Source organism: Ipomoea nil, unplaced genomic scaffold, assembly GCF_001879475.1.
Source record: "Ipomoea nil cultivar Tokyo-kokei standard unplaced genomic scaffold, Asagao_1.1 scaffold1576, whole genome shotgun sequence".
NCBI lineage: Eukaryota > Viridiplantae > Streptophyta > Magnoliopsida > Solanales > Convolvulaceae > Ipomoea > Ipomoea nil.
Genome location: NW_017618004.1, coordinates 3,502,065 through 3,521,399, shown reverse-complemented (window position 1 = coordinate 3,521,399; position 19,335 = coordinate 3,502,065). Strand labels below are relative to the sequence as shown.

General features: G+C 35.3%; 3 protein-coding genes across 5 annotated transcripts; 2 read left to right on the top strand and 1 right to left on the bottom strand.

Moving 5' to 3' along the window:
* The first annotated feature begins 1,444 nt into the window (after nt 1-1,444).
* On the top strand, nt 1,445-8,271 carry LOC109190801 (homeobox-leucine zipper protein GLABRA 2). Of its 3 annotated transcripts, XM_019341421.1 has the most exons (12): nt 1,445-1,651; nt 1,750-2,012; nt 2,565-2,682; nt 3,006-3,209; nt 4,924-5,319; nt 5,404-5,511; nt 6,362-6,571; nt 6,786-6,960; nt 7,068-7,342; nt 7,437-7,523; nt 7,642-8,030; nt 8,069-8,271. In XM_019341421.1, the coding sequence occupies exons 1-11, from the start codon at nt 1,583-1,585 to the stop codon at nt 8,020-8,022; spliced, it is 2,286 nt and encodes a 761-aa protein (XP_019196966.1). In that variant the 5' UTR covers nt 1,445-1,582; the 3' UTR covers nt 8,023-8,030; nt 8,069-8,271. The 3 variants fall into 3 exon arrangements, with proteins under 3 accessions (XP_019196966.1, XP_019196967.1, XP_019196965.1); XM_019341422.1 differs by having other exon boundaries at nt 7,071-7,342; nt 7,642-8,267; XM_019341420.1 differs by having other exon boundaries at nt 7,642-8,267.
* On the bottom strand, nt 8,176-10,831 carry LOC109190802 (rop guanine nucleotide exchange factor 12-like). The gene is made up of 7 exons (XM_019341424.1): nt 10,459-10,831; nt 10,224-10,340; nt 9,889-10,043; nt 9,741-9,815; nt 9,297-9,563; nt 8,891-9,211; nt 8,176-8,802 (listed from the first exon to the last, which is right to left on the bottom strand). Exons 1-7 carry the CDS (start codon nt 10,583-10,585, stop codon nt 8,437-8,439), a joined length of 1,428 nt encoding a protein of 475 aa, XP_019196969.1. The 5' UTR covers nt 10,586-10,831; the 3' UTR covers nt 8,176-8,436.
* Nucleotides 10,832-14,794: 3,963 nt separating this feature from the next.
* On the top strand, nt 14,795-16,864 carry LOC109190254 (hydroxyphenylpyruvate reductase-like). The gene is made up of 2 exons (XM_019340728.1): nt 14,795-15,283; nt 15,756-16,864. Exons 1-2 carry the CDS (start codon nt 14,861-14,863, stop codon nt 16,272-16,274), a joined length of 942 nt encoding a protein of 313 aa, XP_019196273.1. The 5' UTR covers nt 14,795-14,860; the 3' UTR covers nt 16,275-16,864.
* Nucleotides 16,865-19,335: the final 2,471 nt, after the last annotated feature.

The following is a 19,335-nucleotide window of genomic DNA, read 5'->3' as shown; positions in this document are numbered from 1 at the left end:
TTTCCTCTTTCTTGATTTTTTATAATGACTTATTTGGTAAATAACATTTTGGCTCAACTTTTAACTGTTTGACACGCTCCATTAAACTTTATTTGAAACATTAATGGTGGGATGTATTATAATTAAAAGACTATATGGCGTGTCATGTAAGTTAGGTCAGGTTTATTTTTCAAAATTTAATTTAGACATTTAGTTTTTTTTTTTGAAAACAATTTAGACATTTAGTTAATATTGTAGAACGTGTCCCCAAGTTTGTAAGTATATAGTTTACTAAAATAATTAAGAATTTTGACCAACGTTGTTAAAAACAAAATATAGAAAATTTTATAATATCTTTACCAACACTATTTTTAAATGAAAAATAAAGTATTTTGATCATGTTAACTTGATTGAGGAAAACAGATTAATATATATATATATATATATATATATATATATATATATATATATATATATATGTCTAAATTACAAAAATGTCGCTATTATCTCTTTTTGTCAAACAAAAAAGAAAAAATATTGTAAAACTTTCCTGATGTCTTATACACGATCAAGAATCATATTTTTCAAATTATCTTAAAACATTATGTTCAATGAACAAGGTAGCCCATCTGTTAGCTAGGGAATCTGGTTCTTCGTCTGATCGTGTAGTTTGGATTTCTGTTCCTCCTTTGTTCCTTGTGACTTTTGATAACGAAGTTTAATTCCTTTGGTGTCAATAAAAAAAATGTCATAGATCACACATTATAAGATAAAATATTATTTTCCGGATTTCTAGTGTTTGACTAGAGGTGAAAAATTGAAGTCAATGGAAAATAAGAGTGTGTTCAATGAAAAATAGATGGAATTTTTCGAAAAATAACTTCCTTTTTTTATTTTTGAAAGTTATTTTCCGTTTGCAATAGTGGAGCAGCCAATCACCCGTCACCGCCGCCGCCACCACCACACCTTCATTGTATATTTTAAATATTTAAAATTAAAAATAATTATGCTCATTTATAGGAAATGACCCAAACACATCAAGAAAGTTTTCTAGAATGCAACTAAACACGGCAAATAAAAATATTTTCTGAAAAATAACATATTTTTCAAATCATTTTTCTGTTTTCTAAAAACACCATAGAAGAAAAATAGTTTTTTTGTTATAAATATAGTTTGGTGTATGTATAGTTGTTTGGATTAACACAAGTAGTGAAATCAAGGTGTTGCGCAGCCAAATAAACCATATACATTTTAGGAAGAACAGTTGAATCGAATAAAGTTAGTTGAGTCCAAAAGCTTAAACCCTTCTCCCTCATATCTAACGGTCAACTCCTACCAGCCCCCACACGGCCAAGCGGAACCCCCCTCTCTCTCTCTCTTAAACCGCCCTATCCATCTCCATCAGTTCTTCATTTCATTGTTTTATATCCTTAAATCAATCATACCCCACCCCCACCCCCACCCCACCCCTACCCTACCCCCACTACTCCTACTACTCCCTCGTCGCTCCACTCACTCACGCAACGCTTTCCTTCCTTCAAATCGACCATGTCTTCCTTCCCCATAAATTAAAACTGACGCCATTTTTCACAGCTTAACTGCCATGGGAGTTGTGGAAATGTCGAATAACCCCCCCGACTCCTTTGCCTCTCCGGCTCTCTCCCTCAGCCTCGTAAGTCTCCTTCAACTTCAATTCTTCTCGCTCCGATTTTCTTATCTTCTGTGTTTTAATCCGCTCTCGATTGTGCTGTTTTCGTGTCTGGATTCAAGGCCGGGATATTCCGAGATGCGGCGGCCGCCAGGGCGGCGAACGCCGACGCGGAAGAAGGGAGCGCCGGAGGACCGCGGCGAGAGGAGACGGTGGAGATTAGCAGCGAGAATTCTGGCCCGGCCAGATCGCGCTCCGACGATGATTTCGACGGTGATAGGGAGCACGACGATAATTACAACGATGAAGACGACGATAACGCCAAGAAGAAAAAGAGGAAAAAATATCACAGGCACACCGCCGAGCAAATTAGAGAAATGGAAGCGTATGTATACTCAATTCTCCTTTTTCATCTTCTTTTTTAAGGTTTTTTTTTTCTTTTTTTTTTTTTAATTTCAAAAATATATATATTTCCCCCGAAGATTAGGTTATACATGACACATTCCTTGGATTTCATGTCGGTGTGCATGCATTTAATTAATTAATTAATTACTCCTTTATACAATACGATTATCCCTAATTAAACTACTAATAAAGGAAATAGTTTTTAAAGTGGATTTGGTAGTAGGATTCCTCCTTTGTCAGTTTTCTTCTGAGTTCTGACTTTGAACACGAAGACTTCAGAAAATCAAATTAAAAAAAAAAAAAAAAACAATTCCACTAAGGGATTTAATTTATTCTACTACTTCTAATGACATGCATGAACTACTTAATTACATTTAATTTGGATTTTTGGTTTAATTCTTCCTCCTAAAGTATTATATATATCTTTATTATCTTGAAAATAAAAAGAGCTACATGCAAATTAAATTAAAACAAATGTTTTCTTAACGATTAACAGATTGTATTAATAACTAAACGTTAACCCGCTTTTCAGGTTATTCAAAGAGTCCCCTCATCCAGATGAGAAACAAAGGCAGCAACTAAGCAAGCAACTAGGCCTTCATCCAAGGCAAGTCAAGTTCTGGTTCCAAAATCGACGAACACAAATCAAGGTACAGCTAATAGCTATTTACCAAACATCCCAATAAATTTTTAGTTGAAACAGAATATATATCAATTTTGTTATTAAATTATTTGAGTTGCATATATTAGTGGTTGGGTTTTGATTGAACTAATCACGCTCTACCGACAATTACATAGTAATTGATTAATGTTCGTCATTTTGTGTCTGCGCAACTACTGTCTTACTGAACATTTTCTTGGATGCGAAAATAATAGCGTCAGTCGTACCCCCAGGGAACAACTTGTTGTTATGCAATTTAAGACCTTGTTTGGCTGCATTTGTACAAATTATGATGACTACTGGTGCCTGCAGGCCATACAGGAACGCCATGAAAATTCATTGTTGAAATCGGAGATAGAGAAACTCCGGGACCAAAACAAGGAATTAAGGGAGACCATTAAGAATAATTGTTGTCCTAATTGTGGATTTGCCGGCAGCGCCGCCGGCAAAGACCCCATGGTCGCCGCCGGAGGAGAACAGCAGCTGCGGATTGAAAATGCCAGACTCCGAGCTGAGGTAGTTTCAAAACATCATTAAATCATTAAATTAAATAATGCTATATCATCATCGTGACTTAAACGGATTATATATAATTAATGCAGTAATTATAATTAAAAAATTACGATATATTATTCTAGTGAATATCTTGCCTGCATGTCGGATACTATAATCTAAATTTATTTATTTTTTTCAACTATACGTTAAAAAACACAAACACATAAATTTTTAAATTAACACATGATATGCATGCGATTTGTGCTTATTGTTTAACCACCCCCCCCCCCCCCCCGCCCCCCCCCCCCCCCCCCCCAAAAAGCTTTAATTTAATGTGCATCTCCAAAAATGGCTACTGCACACAGTACATAAATGCAATATTTCAATTCACTTGTTTAAACATGACATGTGCATTATTGTATACTTATATTGATAGCAACCAAGAACTTTCATTGGTAACAAAAAATGTATATTAAAACTTACATATACTTAATTATTTACTATTATAATTAATCTATAATAGATGAAATTTTTTACAATGCAGGATAGTTTATAAGTTTTTATCCATTATAAATAAAAAGAAGGGTGTCATTTTTGTTTATAGTGAAAATAAAACTTTTATTTGATTTATAAAGATGTCATTGTCTCATACTTGTAGTATTCAACATTCTTAATATATGACTTTGTAAAAATTCACATAATAAAATAGTGTACAAAAGTTAGCCTCATGGTTAAATTAGTCAAGATATAGTAATTAGTGTTGTGTGTTTTAAAGATACAAGGAGAATATGTGTTATTTGACCTAAATCTATATATAATAGAATAAAAAGTTTTATAATGCAGAATAATTAATAAGATTGTTTAATTTACCATTATAAAATAGAAAGAAGGGTGACATTTTTGTCTATAGTGAAAATAAAATTATTATTATTATTATTTTAAAATGTCATTGTTTCATACTTGTATTCAATATTCTTAATATCTGACTTTGTAGAATTTCTCATAATAAAATAGTGCACAAAAGTTAGCCTCATGGTGAAATTAGTCAAGATGGCAATTAGTGTTGCATAGATACCAAAATGATGGTTTTTTTTAAAGACACAATTACTATATATGCTAGTTTACCTAATCTTGCCTACAAAATTGTGCCTTTAAGTAAATATATTTTAGCTAATTAATTTATAATTATATCATTAGAAAATATAAATCTTAGTATAAAGTAAAAAAAAAATTATTTTGAACAAAATTCAAAATTGAGACAAGTACACTCCCTTTGTCTCAGTTTACCTATACTCTTTACAAATCATTTTTGTTGTCTCAGTTTACCTATACTCTTTACAAATCATTTTTGGCCAAACTAATGTTCTTTACTTGTTCATTTTCTTTAATATTTTAAATAATTTTTAAATGTAATAATTTATGATTAATACTTCTCTGTTCCATTTTATGTGGCTGGTTCAATTAACCATATTTAATTGAAGTTATTTTATATTCAATTTTTCATAATATTAAATTTAATATTAGTATCCAAAATGTATATATTTAGAAATTACACTAAAAGTAGTATTAAACACAAAACATCAAATTTAAAAATAAGTAAATTATACTAAAAAAAAAGTTGGTTTGACAAATAAATAGTGAGTATGAGAGATAAAATGGGACAGAAAGAGTAATACTTTTAATGTAATTTTTAAATATATGAATTTTTCACACACTAAACTAAATATGTATGCAGGTGGAGAAGCTCCGGGCAGCGGTGGGAAAATACCCAGCAGGAACATCGCCAAACAACTCATCATCATGTTCAGGAGGGAACGAGCAAGAGAGCAGAAGTGCACTGGATTTCTACACCGGCATTTTCGGCCTGGAAAAATCTCGGATTATGGACGTGGTTAACGTAGCCCTGGAAGAGCTGAAAAAGATGGCCTCCTCGGCGGCACCATTGTGGATAAGAAGCTTTGAGACCGGTCGGGAGATTCTTAATTACGACGAATATGTGAAGGCCTTTTCCGTCGACAAATCTGCACCCACCACTGCTCTGCCGCCTAAGAGATCCTCCATCGAGGCCTCCAGAGACACAGGGATTGTGTTCATGGAGCCTCATCGCCTCGTTCAAAGTTTCATGGATGCGGTAATTAATTAAGACCATATCATATCTACGTACTAAACTATGTTACGTTATTTTGATGGTTTGTTTCATTTACGTACGTTGTAGAATCAATGGAAAGAAATGTTCCCGTGCATGATCTCAAAGGCAGCCACGGTAGATGTTATCAGCGTTGGAGATGGAGCTAATGGTAACTGGAATGGCGCAGCTCAGTTGGTAAGTTGTCTTTTAAATGAGAACCATTCTTAATGTAAGACCGTGCTAACAAGTGCATGAGTGCACACTAACTAGTCAAAGGGTTTACACCGTCATTCAGGCACGCTTGGAAGTAGTTAGTGTGCATTTATATATTCATATACATATATATAATAGATTACATTTTTCAGTAATATTGTTTTAAGAAAAATAATATTATGTGAACTCTCATTTTGTATTTTTTTTAAACACTTGATAGAAATTATATTCTACCCCTACCATTTTCAATATATATATATATATATATATATATATATATATATATATATGTGTGTGTGTGTGTGTGTGTGTGTGTGTGTTGGATTGGTTAGCTTGAGAGCGTAGGAGATGCATGGACAGGAGATACGAAAATGGCAGTAAGAAATGATTGAAGGACCCACACAGGAAGAGAACAAAAAGCTGGTGAAAATAGGGTACATGGGTAGTAGATAGGGGAGAAAAAAGAGATAGGTCATATCTTTGATATGATGATGATAAGATTCAGATCAGCTAGTGTAAATACACGCAGGAGAGCTATATATATATAGAGAGAGAGAGAGTTGTACTATATAGACTCCCAAATTTTACTCCTAATGTGTCGGGTACTGATATGTTACTTTTTTCATTTGAGTCTCAATACACGTGTTTACATCAAGAAGATTTTGTGTGTGAGAGTACAAATTGGAAGTTGAAAATGAGAGTACGTGTTTTCCATATACATATATAGAGAGAGAGAGAAAGTGAAAAATGTATTAATTGATGGTGGTACAGTGGTACATATATAATAGTAAAAGTAAAAGAAAAATAAAATGGGGTTGCATGGCATGCACAGATGTTTGCAGAAGTGCAGATGCTAACACCAGTGGTGGGCACAAGAGAAGTGTATTTTGTCCGTTACTGTAAGCAGTTAAGTGGAGATGAGTGGGCGATTGTTGACGTTTCAGTTGACAAGGTAGAGGACAACATTGATGCCTCTCTTGTCAAATGCAGAAAGCGTCCCTCGGGCTGCATTATCCACGATAACTCCAATGGTCACTGCAAGGTACTCTGTCCTGCTCGGACTTCTCTTTTCTCTCATCTCATATCTCTTCTTTTATTTCTTTCTACCTTGTACCATTATTATTATTATTTTTCAACAAATAAGGATAACATGTCAGACAAATTAGTTGGCCGTTAACTTAGTAACTATAATGTTATAAGTATAACTTGCAACAGGAGTAGTTTATTAATTTTCTTGATTTTCGATCCCTTTTCAGGTGACCTGGGTGGAGCACTTGGAATGCCAAAAGAGCACAGTTCACTCGCTGTACCGTGCCATAGTTAACAGTGGTTCAGCTTTTGGTGCGCATCACTGGATGGTAACGCTACAGCAACACTGCGAGCGCCTCGTCTTCTACATGGCAACAAATGTTCCCACAAAAGATTCAACTGGTGAACTTCCACTCATATTTAAGTCCGTTCAACTATCAGCTTAGCGTTCTAGTTGAGATAGAGCACATGTTTCAATTTTGTATGTCAGAAATGCTTTTCTAATTAAGCAGGTGTTGCCACTCTTGCGGGGCGGAAAAGCATACTGACATTGGCGCAGAGGATGTGTTTGGCCTTTTTCCGTGCACTTGGAGCTTCAAGTTACAACACATGGAACAAGATCCCCACCAAAACTGGGGATGATATCAGGGTGGCTTCTAGAAAGAACTTAAGTGATCCTGGAGAGCCCCTTGGGGTCATCTTGTCTGCAGTTTCTTCTGTCTGGTTGCCAGTTTCTCACCATGCTCTTTTCGAATTCCTCAGAGATGAAACTCATAGACATGAGGTAATTAATTAGTATTTACTATTAAGGTTTCGTTTTGGGAAATTAAAACTGAGAGGTTAGTTTCAATGATTTCTATCTGTTGTGTTTGTCAAAGTGGGACATCATGTCAAACCGAGGTCCAGTGGAATCCATTGCAAATCTAGCAAAAGGGCAGGACCGAGGAAACGCTGTCACCATTCTTGTGAGTAATCTGATATCACTGCTGGAAATTATGGAATTTCCGACCAAATGTATCTTTTCAATCCTCGTACCTTAAACAAATGTATGTACATTCAACTTATAATGTTGTGTCTGCCCAGGCAACGAAATCGAAAGAAAACAACATGTGGCTCCTCCAAGACACATGCACAAATGTTTACGAATCGATGGTGGTGTATGCCCCTGTAGACATTGGCAGCATGCAAGCTGTGATGACGGGCTGCGACTCCAGCAACACAGCAGTCTTAGCTTCGGGTTTCTCAATTCTCCCCGATGGCCTCGACTCCAGGCCATTGCTAATCACTTCTAAACCAGAAGAAAAGAGCACAGAAGGGGGATCCTTGCTAACAATTGCCTTCCAAATCCTAACCAGCAACTCTCCAACAGCCAAGCTTTCTATGGACTCGATCGACTCACTCAACAACCTCGTATCGTGCACTTTGCAAAAGATCAAAAAATGTTTGCAATGTGAAGATGGATAATAATAATCATCATACCTCAACTGATGATTATTATAGTAGGAACCGAATTGAACACCTTCTAATCATATCTCAACTGATGTAATGTGAACACCATAACAGCTGCTAGAACAAAGCTATATATATATATTACTACAACATATATAGAGATCAATGTATATGGTCCCCCATAATAATTATATATTGCAGGCAAACACTTTCTATACTTTATCGTTTTTATATTGATACAATATGTGAATTTTACTACAGCAACAACTTACATGTCTATTATTTAATACATGGAAGAAGGTTGGCTTGAATCAATCATGTCCCAAAAACCCGGTAAATGTACTAACTTTCACTACTTACAAAATGGGTTACCGAGTGAAGTGGCAGTTGGGGTTTGATGAATCCGAGGTTGAATCAGCTGCCAAGTGTTTATTGGCGTGCTATGGGACTTCCATAACTGCCTATGCTCTCGACGTAGGAGCCTTTCTTGTTGGCTGCTGGTATGTCCGGTGGCTTATTTGCTGCCATGTCGCCTTCTTTGCCTGAATCATCGCTACCATCGTTCCTTGGGGTGCCGCTATCTCCTTGGTCCAGCCCCCATCCCATGAAATCCAACAATGTCATCGATGTTGTTCTGTCTGTGGCAGCACATGCCCTCTCCCCGCTTTCTTCCTCTTCTGGGGGATTCGTTGCAATTTGATCCGCGTGGAGGACATCTTCTATTCGTGATAACACCGTGAATGCCAGGCTTTCAATTATTCGCGAATAGCTCTCCAGAATTGCATGCCCCACATCCTGAAGGAGCATTATTCAAGAATCAGAAATGAAATGAAATATAAAGAGAAAATATATGTGTGAGTGTGAAGGATAGTTTAAATTTTACTCGGTTATATTGGATTTTGCTGATGTCTAGGGAAGACTGAGGAATTCCAGGGAAGCGATGCTTGAGAATGAGCAATATAGTCTCTGCTCGCTCTTCAAACAGCTCTCGTTTCTCAATACTCACAGCAGAGCTCCAAGTTGATTTCTCGTTTTTAGCAGTCATCTTCCTTTTCCAAATCACCACAGAAGCCTCAATTCTATCTTTAAGGTCTAGGATTTTATGTTCTGAAGTTAAGTCCATGGACGACAGGAAATAATCTGGGTCGAAGTATTCATCCGTGATGCTCCTATAAATCGAGTCCCCAAGGCTTGCTCTCCCATTCTAGCATAAACATAACAAAAAAGACAAAACTTTAAGGAGCCTGCAGGATTCCAAGAATTCTAATTAGTAGTGTTCGTTACGTTACCTTTGGCAAAGCTTCTATATAACTCTCGGGGATCTCCATTTCTGCAATGACTTGAGCATTTATAGCCATAGCTGCTTTATGCACCTGGTTTACGGAGTCCTTCTGAGACTGTATCCATTTCTTTGAAGCTTCAGTCAAGCCATTTGGAGGGACTTTCGGAATAGGTAACCACCATTTGTCATCTTTCCTGCCCTTCCCTTTTGAATCTGGATCATCCTTCGATGCATAGGTGAACTCGTTTTGATCTTTAAAGCTATCAAGACACGCCTGTTCGTTACCCATTTTTTTAAAAAAAATCATCAGATCAATATAAGGAACACATATTTGAACAGATACTACAATGTAATAGAGTCAGGAGCATTCAAAAAAATATATATATATAAGGAACACATACCAAATAATATAATGCATAAATTAAAAGAAGTGCATTATATCTAATCTTACACCAAGCATTCCATCTAGCTTGCGAAGTGCAGGAATGTTCATGTGTAGATCATTTCTCTGCCTTGTTACCATAATCTGTGACAAACATCATCATCATTGTTATTATTATTATCAGTTTTGAATGTTTGGTGGTTAAAGAACTAATTACCTCCATGGTTGATCCATCTTTACCCTTCTGTTTGGAAGGAACAAGTTCAACAATGTAATCAGTGACAGATAAAAGCCAATCAATTTCCTTTCTCCATCTCGCCTTCCTTTCTGGCGGCATTGGCTCTAATCTCTTTATTTCTCCAAACACAGAAGCTGTGATGAATATCGGTTTGGAGGAACAGATCATTAGATTCGTCTCATAGTATCTGATACAATCATGCATACTATAATACCAGATACAATCCGAATAACATATTAGATTGTATCAGATACAATAAAGCATATTATAATAATGGATACAATCAAATCAAATATAAGATTATACATATATACCTGCTGTATTTGTGATGGCATTTGACAATGCCAGTGCTGATGAAACACCCTTTCCACCACCAGACATATCTTCTCCCAGAAGTAACTTTGCAAACCTCTCCTTCATCAGAGCAATGTCTAGATCAATGGCAGCAAAAAACAAAACACATATTAAAGAGAATCTTAAAAAGCCTGATCCATAAAACATATATTTCATAAAATAAAATAAAATAAAACATGAAAAAAGCAGAATTGCCTGATGGGTGTTTGTCTGTGGCCTTAGGGCTGTTGGTGCTTCCTCCTCCATTTTCACTCATTCCTTTGGAATCACTGTTATTAGCGTTCTGGGAATTCTCCTTTTCTTCCTCAACAACTCCAACCATGTTTTTGATGATTCAAGCTGATGATGTTGGTTTTGATTTATGGATTAGGAAACCATGAAGAGGAAAATATCCCTTGATTAATTCATTTTTTTTTTTTTTTGGTTTTTGTTTTGTTGTTTTTTTTTTTTGTTTTTTTTTTGGGGTTGGAATGGGGAAAATGGAGGCAATGGTTTGATGGGAATGGAGAATGGATGTTTGTGCTGAGCCTTCAGCTGTTTAATGTTGTTGAATGGCTGAGAGTATGTTGTGGTGCATGTTTTCCAGAATGAAATCAAACTATGACACCTCAGCACTAAGTAGTTTCGATTTCACACAAATCCTCTTTTTTTTTTTTTTTTTTTTTTTTTATTAGGAAATTAATTATTCATGGTTGTCATTAACATATATACTCCGTAATTATTAATTAATAGGATTGAAATACTTACCATAAATGATTATTTATCATATATTTCATTGTTAAGCTATTAATTAATTTTGGTAATAAACAATACCTATAGTCTATTTAGCAACATTACTACTATTATTTGTTGGCATGGGGTGGTACTAGGGCAATTGTTATGATGTGGAATAGTGTGTAAGGTGGATACAGTTTTTATGTTCATAATTATTGAATTATATGTTATAATTATAAAATTATATATATTCATAATTTTTAAATTTTATATTCATAATTATTGAACTCTACATTCACAATTACAGAACTTTATGTTCTTAATTACTGAATTATATGTTTATAATTATAGAGTTATATATTCATAATTTTTGAACTTCATATCCACAATTATTGAATCTCTATATTCATAATTACAAAATTATATGTTCATAATTATGTTCACAACTCTATGTTTATAATTATAAAATTATATGTTCATAATTTTTGAACTATATATTCATAATTATGAACATTGCAAGGTGGACACAGTTCCACAGCACAATTTGCCAATACTAGGGCCTACCTGGTAGGTCAATGAGCGATTTATTAATTGGGCCTAGCAACTGCTCAGTGAGAGCCCAAAAGGTGAGGAGGCAATCGTTATGCTATGGACCCATGTCCAGCAGAGTGTGGACACGGTAACGGTGCCGTTAGTGGCACCGTTATCTTCCACTTTTTTTTTTTTTTTTTTTTTTTTTTAAATTTCAGACTGCTTCGTTATAGGAGCATATGTTCATAATTTTATCACTATATGTTCATAATTGTAAGTTCATAATGTCAGAGTTCTGTGTTCAAATAATTTCATAACTGTACATTCATAATTCCGTAACTGTACATTCATAATTCAATAACTGTAAATTCATAATTTTCGAAGCTCTATGTTCACAATTTTAGAGCTCTATGTTCATAATTTTATCACTCATAATTGTAAGTTCATAATGTCAAAGCTCTGTGTTCATAATTCAATAACAGTTCATTCATAATTCCATAACTGCACATTCATAATCACATAACTGTACATTCATAACTCCATAACATACATTTATAATTTTCGAAGCTCTATGTTCACAATTTTAGAGATCTATGTTTATAATTTTATCACTATATGTTCATAATTGTAAGTTCATAATGTCAGAGCTCTGTGTTCATAATTCCATAACTGTACATTCATATATAACGTCATAATTGTACATTCAAAATCGCACAAACGAATAACGTCGTTAACGGTGAGACAAAATCAATTATTTTTTTAAAACTGGAATGACACGTTTTCCCTAAAAACGACGTCGTTTTGGACTCGTGTCCACAATGCATTGTGGACACGAGTCCAGAGCAAATTTGCGGTGAGAAAGCATAGCGGTTAACGCCGTTAACAGCGTTAACGGCGAGACAAAATCATTTTTTTTTTTAAAAAAAAAAAAACTGAAATGACGCGTTTTTTCTGAAAACAACGTCGTTTTAGACTCATGTCCACAATGCATTGTGAACACGGGTCCAGGGCATAATTTGCGGTGAGAAAGCATACCGACCAGTCAAAGACTCAAAGTGATAGGAATAATATTTATGGCAATCTAGCATTAAATGAAAGTAATTATGACGATCTTATAGTTATGGAAAAACAACCCGATCAACTTATATTATTTATACTTTCTTAAATATTCTTTACTTTCCTAAGTGACCTTTACTACTTATTACTTAAAGGGAAAAGTGTCAAATTGGCCCCCTAAGTCGATCAGATAGTGCAATTGGGTCCCCTAATTAAAAAAAGCTCCATTCAGATCCCTTAAACCTGTAAAATTGTTCAATTAAGTCCAAAGTGACTTGTTTAACAAGTTAAATCTTCACATTGTTGACATGTGTCATTTTTTAAAAAAATATATTTTTTAAAAATTATTTATTTATTTATTAAAATATATATTATATATAAAAAATAAAATAAAATAAAATAAAATAAAAAAAACAGCCACCTACAGCTTTGTGCGTTTTCAAAAAAAAAAACAGCTTTGTTTTTTTTTTTAATTTATTTTTTTTATATAATATATTTTTAATAAATAAATCATTTAAAAAAAACAACTTTTTTTTAAATGACACGTGTCAACAATGTGAAGATTTATAACCTGTTAAACAGGTCACCTTGGACTTAATTGAACAATTTTACAGGTTTAGGGGATCTGAATGGAGCTTTTTTAAGTTGGGTGTCACCTTGGACTTAATTGAACAATTTTACAGGTTTAGGGAATCTGAATGGAGCTTTTTAAAGTTAGGAGACCCAATTGAACTATCCGATTGACTTAAGGGGCCAATTGACACTTTTCCCTTACTTAAATATCTTTACCTCCCTAAACTCACCTCCACTGCCTAAATATATTTATCTTTCTTAAGTTACCTCTATATTCCAAAATATTCCATTCTACCGTAGATAATCATATACGCAAACCCCATTACAATATGCAAATATGCAATACTGTTGTTGAACTATAAAAGGAACACAATTGGAGACCAAAAGGGACGAACACAACATCTACACAATGGCATACTCAAAGTACCTATGACGTCCTGTACTATAGTGTTTTGTTCAATTTAGCCTTTCTACTTTAATTTTGTTCATATTAGTCCATATACTTTAAAAATTGAAACAATTAAAGACAATAGTTTATGTGAGCAAATATTTATGTATTTATTTTGGACATATTAATGTAATATATTGATAGTAAAAGTAATTAATTTTAAATATTTATAAAATAATACGTGAGTTGGCATGTAATTATGATGACATGGCAAAGATAATGTCAGCGCTACATAAGCTATTGTCCTTAATTGTTTCGCTTTTTAAAGTACAGGGACTAAATTGAACAAAATTAAGGTAGAAGGCCTAAATTGAACAAAACACAATAGTACAGAGACCTTATAGATACTTTGATTCAATGGCATCTCCTCATCTCTCTCTATACAAAAATTGTGGCTCTGTTTGGTAAATGATGTTAATTGTTAGTTGATTGAGTTAATTAGAATGTATAACTAGTTGATAATATTAGCTGATTATAGAAAAGTATTTGGTAAATTAGATAATTCATTTTTTCAAAAAGCTAATTGAGAAAGTTGCTTTGAGTAATTTTTTTAAATTTTAACAATTTAGAGTTACAAAAAGCTAATTAACCAAAGACTTACATCAATTTGTTAACCAAGTCAAATAATTAATAGTGGTCAAATAAGCAAAAATTGACTATATGTTAACATTTTACCAAACAGGGCCTGTATTTGAATTAAATTATGCAAATATAGTGAATTTTGGCAAACCATCACCATTATTATGTCTAGCCCAACGAGTTGATACCATATCCATAAACTCCCTCTCATTTGAAAGAGTCACTTCATGTCACTTGACCACAAGGTCTTTTACACATAACATTATCATCTACTTCTATGAAAATGTCACTAATCTTTACTTCCCAGTATTGTCGCAATTTCTTTCTAAACCATGAGATTAGGGAATCATTATTGTGTGGATCGTGATTCACATAGCTGTGTGGATTATGTTAAAAAAAAAACATATAAAATGTATTATTTTAACACATAAAATATATTATTCTAACACATATAATACATTACTCTAACCCATAAAATACATTATTTTACCTTAGAGTGTACATTATTCTAATACGCGGAGTAAGAATTTTTTTGACATCAAACAACATCGTATTGGACCGTGATGGAGAAAGCTACAATAATTTGCCTGTTGCCTTGCTATTCAACCCGACCCAGACCTGTCACAGTCCGCTTCGCTCTGCTTTGAACTTCACTCGCTGCTGCAACCAAACTTGAGAAGCCACACTGAATCAAAAATGGAGAACGCGGGCGTGTTGATGACGTGTCCAATGTCATCCTATCTCGAAGCGCAACTCCAGAAGCGGTTCAAGCTCTTCCGATTCTGGGACGCTCCTTCCAACTCCGATTTCCTGAAGCACAACTCCGGGTCAATCCGAGCCGTAGTCGGAAACGCCTCGTGCGGGGCTGATTCATGGCTCATCGATTCCCTGCCCAACCTGGAAATCGTCTCCACCTACAGCGTGGGGTTCGATAAGATTGACTTGCCTAAATGCAGAGAGCGGGGAATTAGAGTTACCAACACTCCCGATGTGCTCACTGACGAAGTCGCCGATACGGCAATCGCACTGGTCTTGGCTACGTTGAGGAGAATATGCGTGGCTGATAGCTTCGTAAGAAGTCGGTTGTGGAGGAATGGCGATTTTGAGCTCGCTACTAAGGTTTGTCAAACTCATTCTCATAACCGGATTAGTAGTTTGATTATTCGTAATTGATTGGCATCATTGTTTTGTTCTATAAAGTTATACAAATTTTAGGAATAAATCTCAAATAGTTTGTGTAATTGGCTCATGAATCAAATAACATATATTTTGATTGTTTGATGATTTGATTGCTACTCGATTGCACAAACGCAATAAGTTTCAGTGACTTATTTGACACTTTTTCTTAATTTTTATGCTGAAAATGAAAATGTTACTCCTGATAGTGATAGTTGTATGTTTTTCGTGGTCCAATTCAAGGGATTGAACTTGAATTTGGTTATGGGACAATCATTTCTGCAAGGAATACCAGAAAAATGGCAAAGCTTCCATTGAAGATGAAGTTGAATAAGAACATTTGAAGTATCATGTGTTTATATTTGCTTCTGTGTCCCCTCTTCAATTTCTTGATTTTAATCTTTTGTTCTTCCAGTTCAGCGGTAAATCAGTTGGCATACTTGGATTAGGCAGAATTGGTACAGCAATAGCTAAGAGAGCTGAAGCATTTGGCTGCAGAATTAGCTACACCGCCAGGTCGAAGAAGCCGAATAACAACTACAAATACTACTCGAATGTTGTAGATTTGGCTGCCAATTGCCAAATCCTTGTTGTTGCTTGTTCGTTGACAGAAGAAACCCGGCACATTGTCAATCGTCAGGTGATTGATGCGTTAGGTCCCAACGGCGTTCTCATCAATATAGGGCGAGGCGCTCATGTAGATGAACCTGAACTTGTGTCTGCTTTACTTGAAGGCCGGTTAGGTGGGGCTGGGCTTGATGTTTTCGAGAATGAGCCTGGCGTGCCTGAACAGTTTCTTGGGCTAAAGAACGTTGTTCTTCTGCCTCACGTTGGAAGCGACACTGTTGAAACTTGCAGAGCCATGGCTGATCTTGTCATTGCAAATCTGGAGGCTCATTTTCTTAACAAACCATTACTCACTCCTGTGGTTTGAGCATAAGTTCAGACCTCTTCAGATTTCTCTAATGTGCTATTCTCTTACTTGGTGTTAGGATCAAACGCTTACCAAAAGCTATAGCTAGTAGCGAAGGCACAACTTTTTTCCTTATACCGCCACCAGATTTTCGAGAGCCAGACGCTAGACTTGACCCTTTACTGGTCTCGCCTAACAATTCCTCAAGCCACATGGTGCTGGAGTTGGCCTTTTAGTGGCCTCCGCCCAATAGTTGCTACATAAAAATCTCACCTCTTTCTTTACAATAGAGCACTGGAGGCTTGAATTCCTGAAATTAGGTCTTGCGAGTCTGCATTTGACTAAATGCCTACTGATATTAGCATATGCAATCAATTCATCTGCAGTATAGTTTTTGTCATGCCTCCATAATTGCTGAAGCAAGGTATCAGATTAGATGAGTACCAATAATACAGTGGAGAAAGTGGAGCAGACAACATAAATATAGGATATGAGGTGCTTAATGTCCTTTGATATTGTATTCTTCAATTGATCTATTTGTCTTAAGCATGGGTTTCCAGATTATATTGAGATATACTCCGTCCGTCTCATTTTATGTGTATAGTTCGATTAACGAGGCTTGACTGAAGTTATTTTTAATTCCATTTTCCGTAATATTAAGTTTAGTATTAATATACAAAATTTATATATTTAGAAACTACACTAAATCTATACTATATATAAAAACAAAATCTTGAAAATTTAACTTCCCGCCCAATTCCTAAAATATCTCTCTTCCTAATAAAATATATTGATTTCTACTTTCCCATTCGTACAATAATTCTGCGTTAAAATTCTGTTCTAATATTATAAAATAGTGTAATACAATCTATCTATCCTGAAATTTTAACTTCCCGCCCAATTCCTAAAATATCTCTCTTTCTAATAAAATATATCGATTTCTACTTTCCCATTCGTACAATAATTCTGCGTTAAAATTCTGTTCTAATATTATAAAATAGTGTAATACAATTTATCTATAATATATATAAAAACAAACTCCTGAAATTTTAACTTCCTACCCAATTCCTAAAAAATCACTCTTCCTAATAAAATATATTGATTTCTACAATAATTCTGGGTTAAAATTTTATTGTATTATTATAAAATTGTGTAATACTATTCTTATTCTAATCTATATCTATTTTATATATCAGTGTTGCAAAAATTGTGTCGCTGGGCGCGGCGAGGAATGCCGGAATCGGCCTCCTCAGCGGCCGCCTTGCCGGTTGAACCGGCCTTTAATTTTTTTTTTTTAAGTTGTAAAGTGTCAAAAGTTCGGCAAGGCATAACTTTTGAATCCGTTGTCCGTTTTGGACAAATGTTTTTTTGAAATCGCATATTTTTTCGAGATCTATCCACCACAAACTGCCGTAGGCGGTTTGGCCCACCAATTTCTAAAAAAAAAAATACTTTATTAAAGTGTTTCTAAGAAAAAACTATGAGAACCTTATGTTTTATTAATGAATTTTTAAAATTTTTAATTAAACAATTGTCCCGTGCATTATTTAATAATCTTTCTTTATAATTGGTCAAATTATTTAATTATGGTAAATTTGGGAATAATTAATGATGGTAATAGAAATCCTAGAAGAATATAGAATTGAACAATATTTAATTATTGTTATATTATTATTGTGACTCACGGAATACAAGAGTTAATGCCATTTTTGGTCCTAGACTTATTGGGGCAGTGACACTTTTCATCATCCATAATAAAAATTGCCACTTAGTAGCCACTGTTATTGATCGTTGGACAGTTTTGATCCTCCGTCAATGACGCCGTTTGTTGACCGTGAATTAGAAGGGTTTTTCTTTCTTTTTATGTTCTAATCCTTGTATTTCTCCATCCATTGGTCACTGCTACATCAATTTCTTCAAACTGAGGTTATCCGCTTCAGTCCTTTCTAACATTAAGAAACCATCTTCACCCAACTAACAATCACGAATTTTACATGTGACATCAATCTCACGATAATGGAAACAAGTGCGGTTGGAATAGAAAGGGCGTTAGTCCATGCTTGTGGAAATTTTGTCGAGCATACAACATAACTAGCAAAGTCAGGAATATCACCCAACCCATCCCTTAACCTTTCTGCATCAACTATAATAGGTATGCCCCTACTCTTTGCCTCCTGCACTACAATCAAAGCAGTCTCATGCAGCCTTCCATCTAAGTAGACAATATTTACTCTAAGCGCTGAAGACAATTTTGATTTGGGCATGTAGACCCTCAGATATTATGGGTGGATATCCTGGAGTGAAAATGCATGTGCGAGTTTTTTTTTTTTTTTTTTTGGTTGTCAACAATGACATATGTGAATGGTGAGTTTCCTCCTTTGGACACCACCATAAAAGATGTATCAACACCATCCCTTTCAAGCTCATCAAGTATTCTTTCGCCATGCGAGTCATCAGCAACCTTAGATATGATCCTTGGATTAAGACCAAGACGAATTTTATCATCCGGGTTTTTCCAAAGCATTGCCAGTGTTACCACCTCCTTGAACCTCAAAGATGGTGCTATGAATTTTATCATCCGGGTTGGGGAATGAAGCTACAGCAGCCAGGAAGTCAACACCGGCCATTCCAACACCTCAGACAATGCGATTTTTGGGGAACGGCGGATTCCACATTTTCAGCTTGAAACTTCAATGAATTTCAGGTAGAATAACAGAGTTTTTGAGGTTGTGCACCAAGTAGTTGTGGTCAGAGAGAGAGAGAGAGAGAGAGAGATGTGAAGGATATTTGTGGTCAATATGGAAGGGGGGACTTACAGGTGCAAATTCTACATCGCGCCATCTACAACTACAACTGATATTTACCATAGGAGGGTTCGCCGACCTGCTGCCCTCTCTGCTTCACCGAACCAAAAACCACCGGTGAAGGCCCCAACCTCGCCGGATCTGTTGCTGCACCGCCAGATCTGCCTTACTGGTCCGTCGCCGGAAGGAGTTACTGCCTCGTATGCTCGCCGCCGTACCCACAACTCGTCGGAGAAGAACCTCGCTGCTACTCACTACCGACGGTTACTACTTAGCCG

Coding starts and splice junctions, on each gene's coding strand:
- LOC109190801 (XM_019341421.1), top strand. CDS start 1,583: ATGGGAGTTGTGGAAATGTCGAATAACCCCCCCGACTCCTTTGCCTCT. Junction 2,683..3,005: donor ATCGACGAACACAAATCAAG/GTACAGCTAATA, acceptor TGGTGCCTGCAG/GCCATACAGGAACGCCATGA. Junction 3,210..4,923: donor ATGCCAGACTCCGAGCTGAG/GTAGTTTCAAAA, acceptor ATATGTATGCAG/GTGGAGAAGCTCCGGGCAGC.
- LOC109190802 (XM_019341424.1), bottom strand. CDS start 10,585: ATGGTTGGAGTTGTTGAGGAAGAAAAGGAGAATTCCCAGAACGCTAAT. Junction 10,044..10,223: donor TGCCATCACAAATACAGCAG/GTATATATGTAT, acceptor TATTCATCACAG/CTTCTGTGTTTGGAGAAATA. Junction 9,564..9,740: donor AGCTAGATGGAATGCTTGGT/GTAAGATTAGAT, acceptor GGTAACGAACAG/GCGTGTCTTGATAGCTTTAA.
- LOC109190254 (XM_019340728.1), top strand. CDS start 14,861: ATGGAGAACGCGGGCGTGTTGATGACGTGTCCAATGTCATCCTATCTC. Junction 15,284..15,755: donor ATTTTGAGCTCGCTACTAAG/GTTTGTCAAACT, acceptor TTGTTCTTCCAG/TTCAGCGGTAAATCAGTTGG.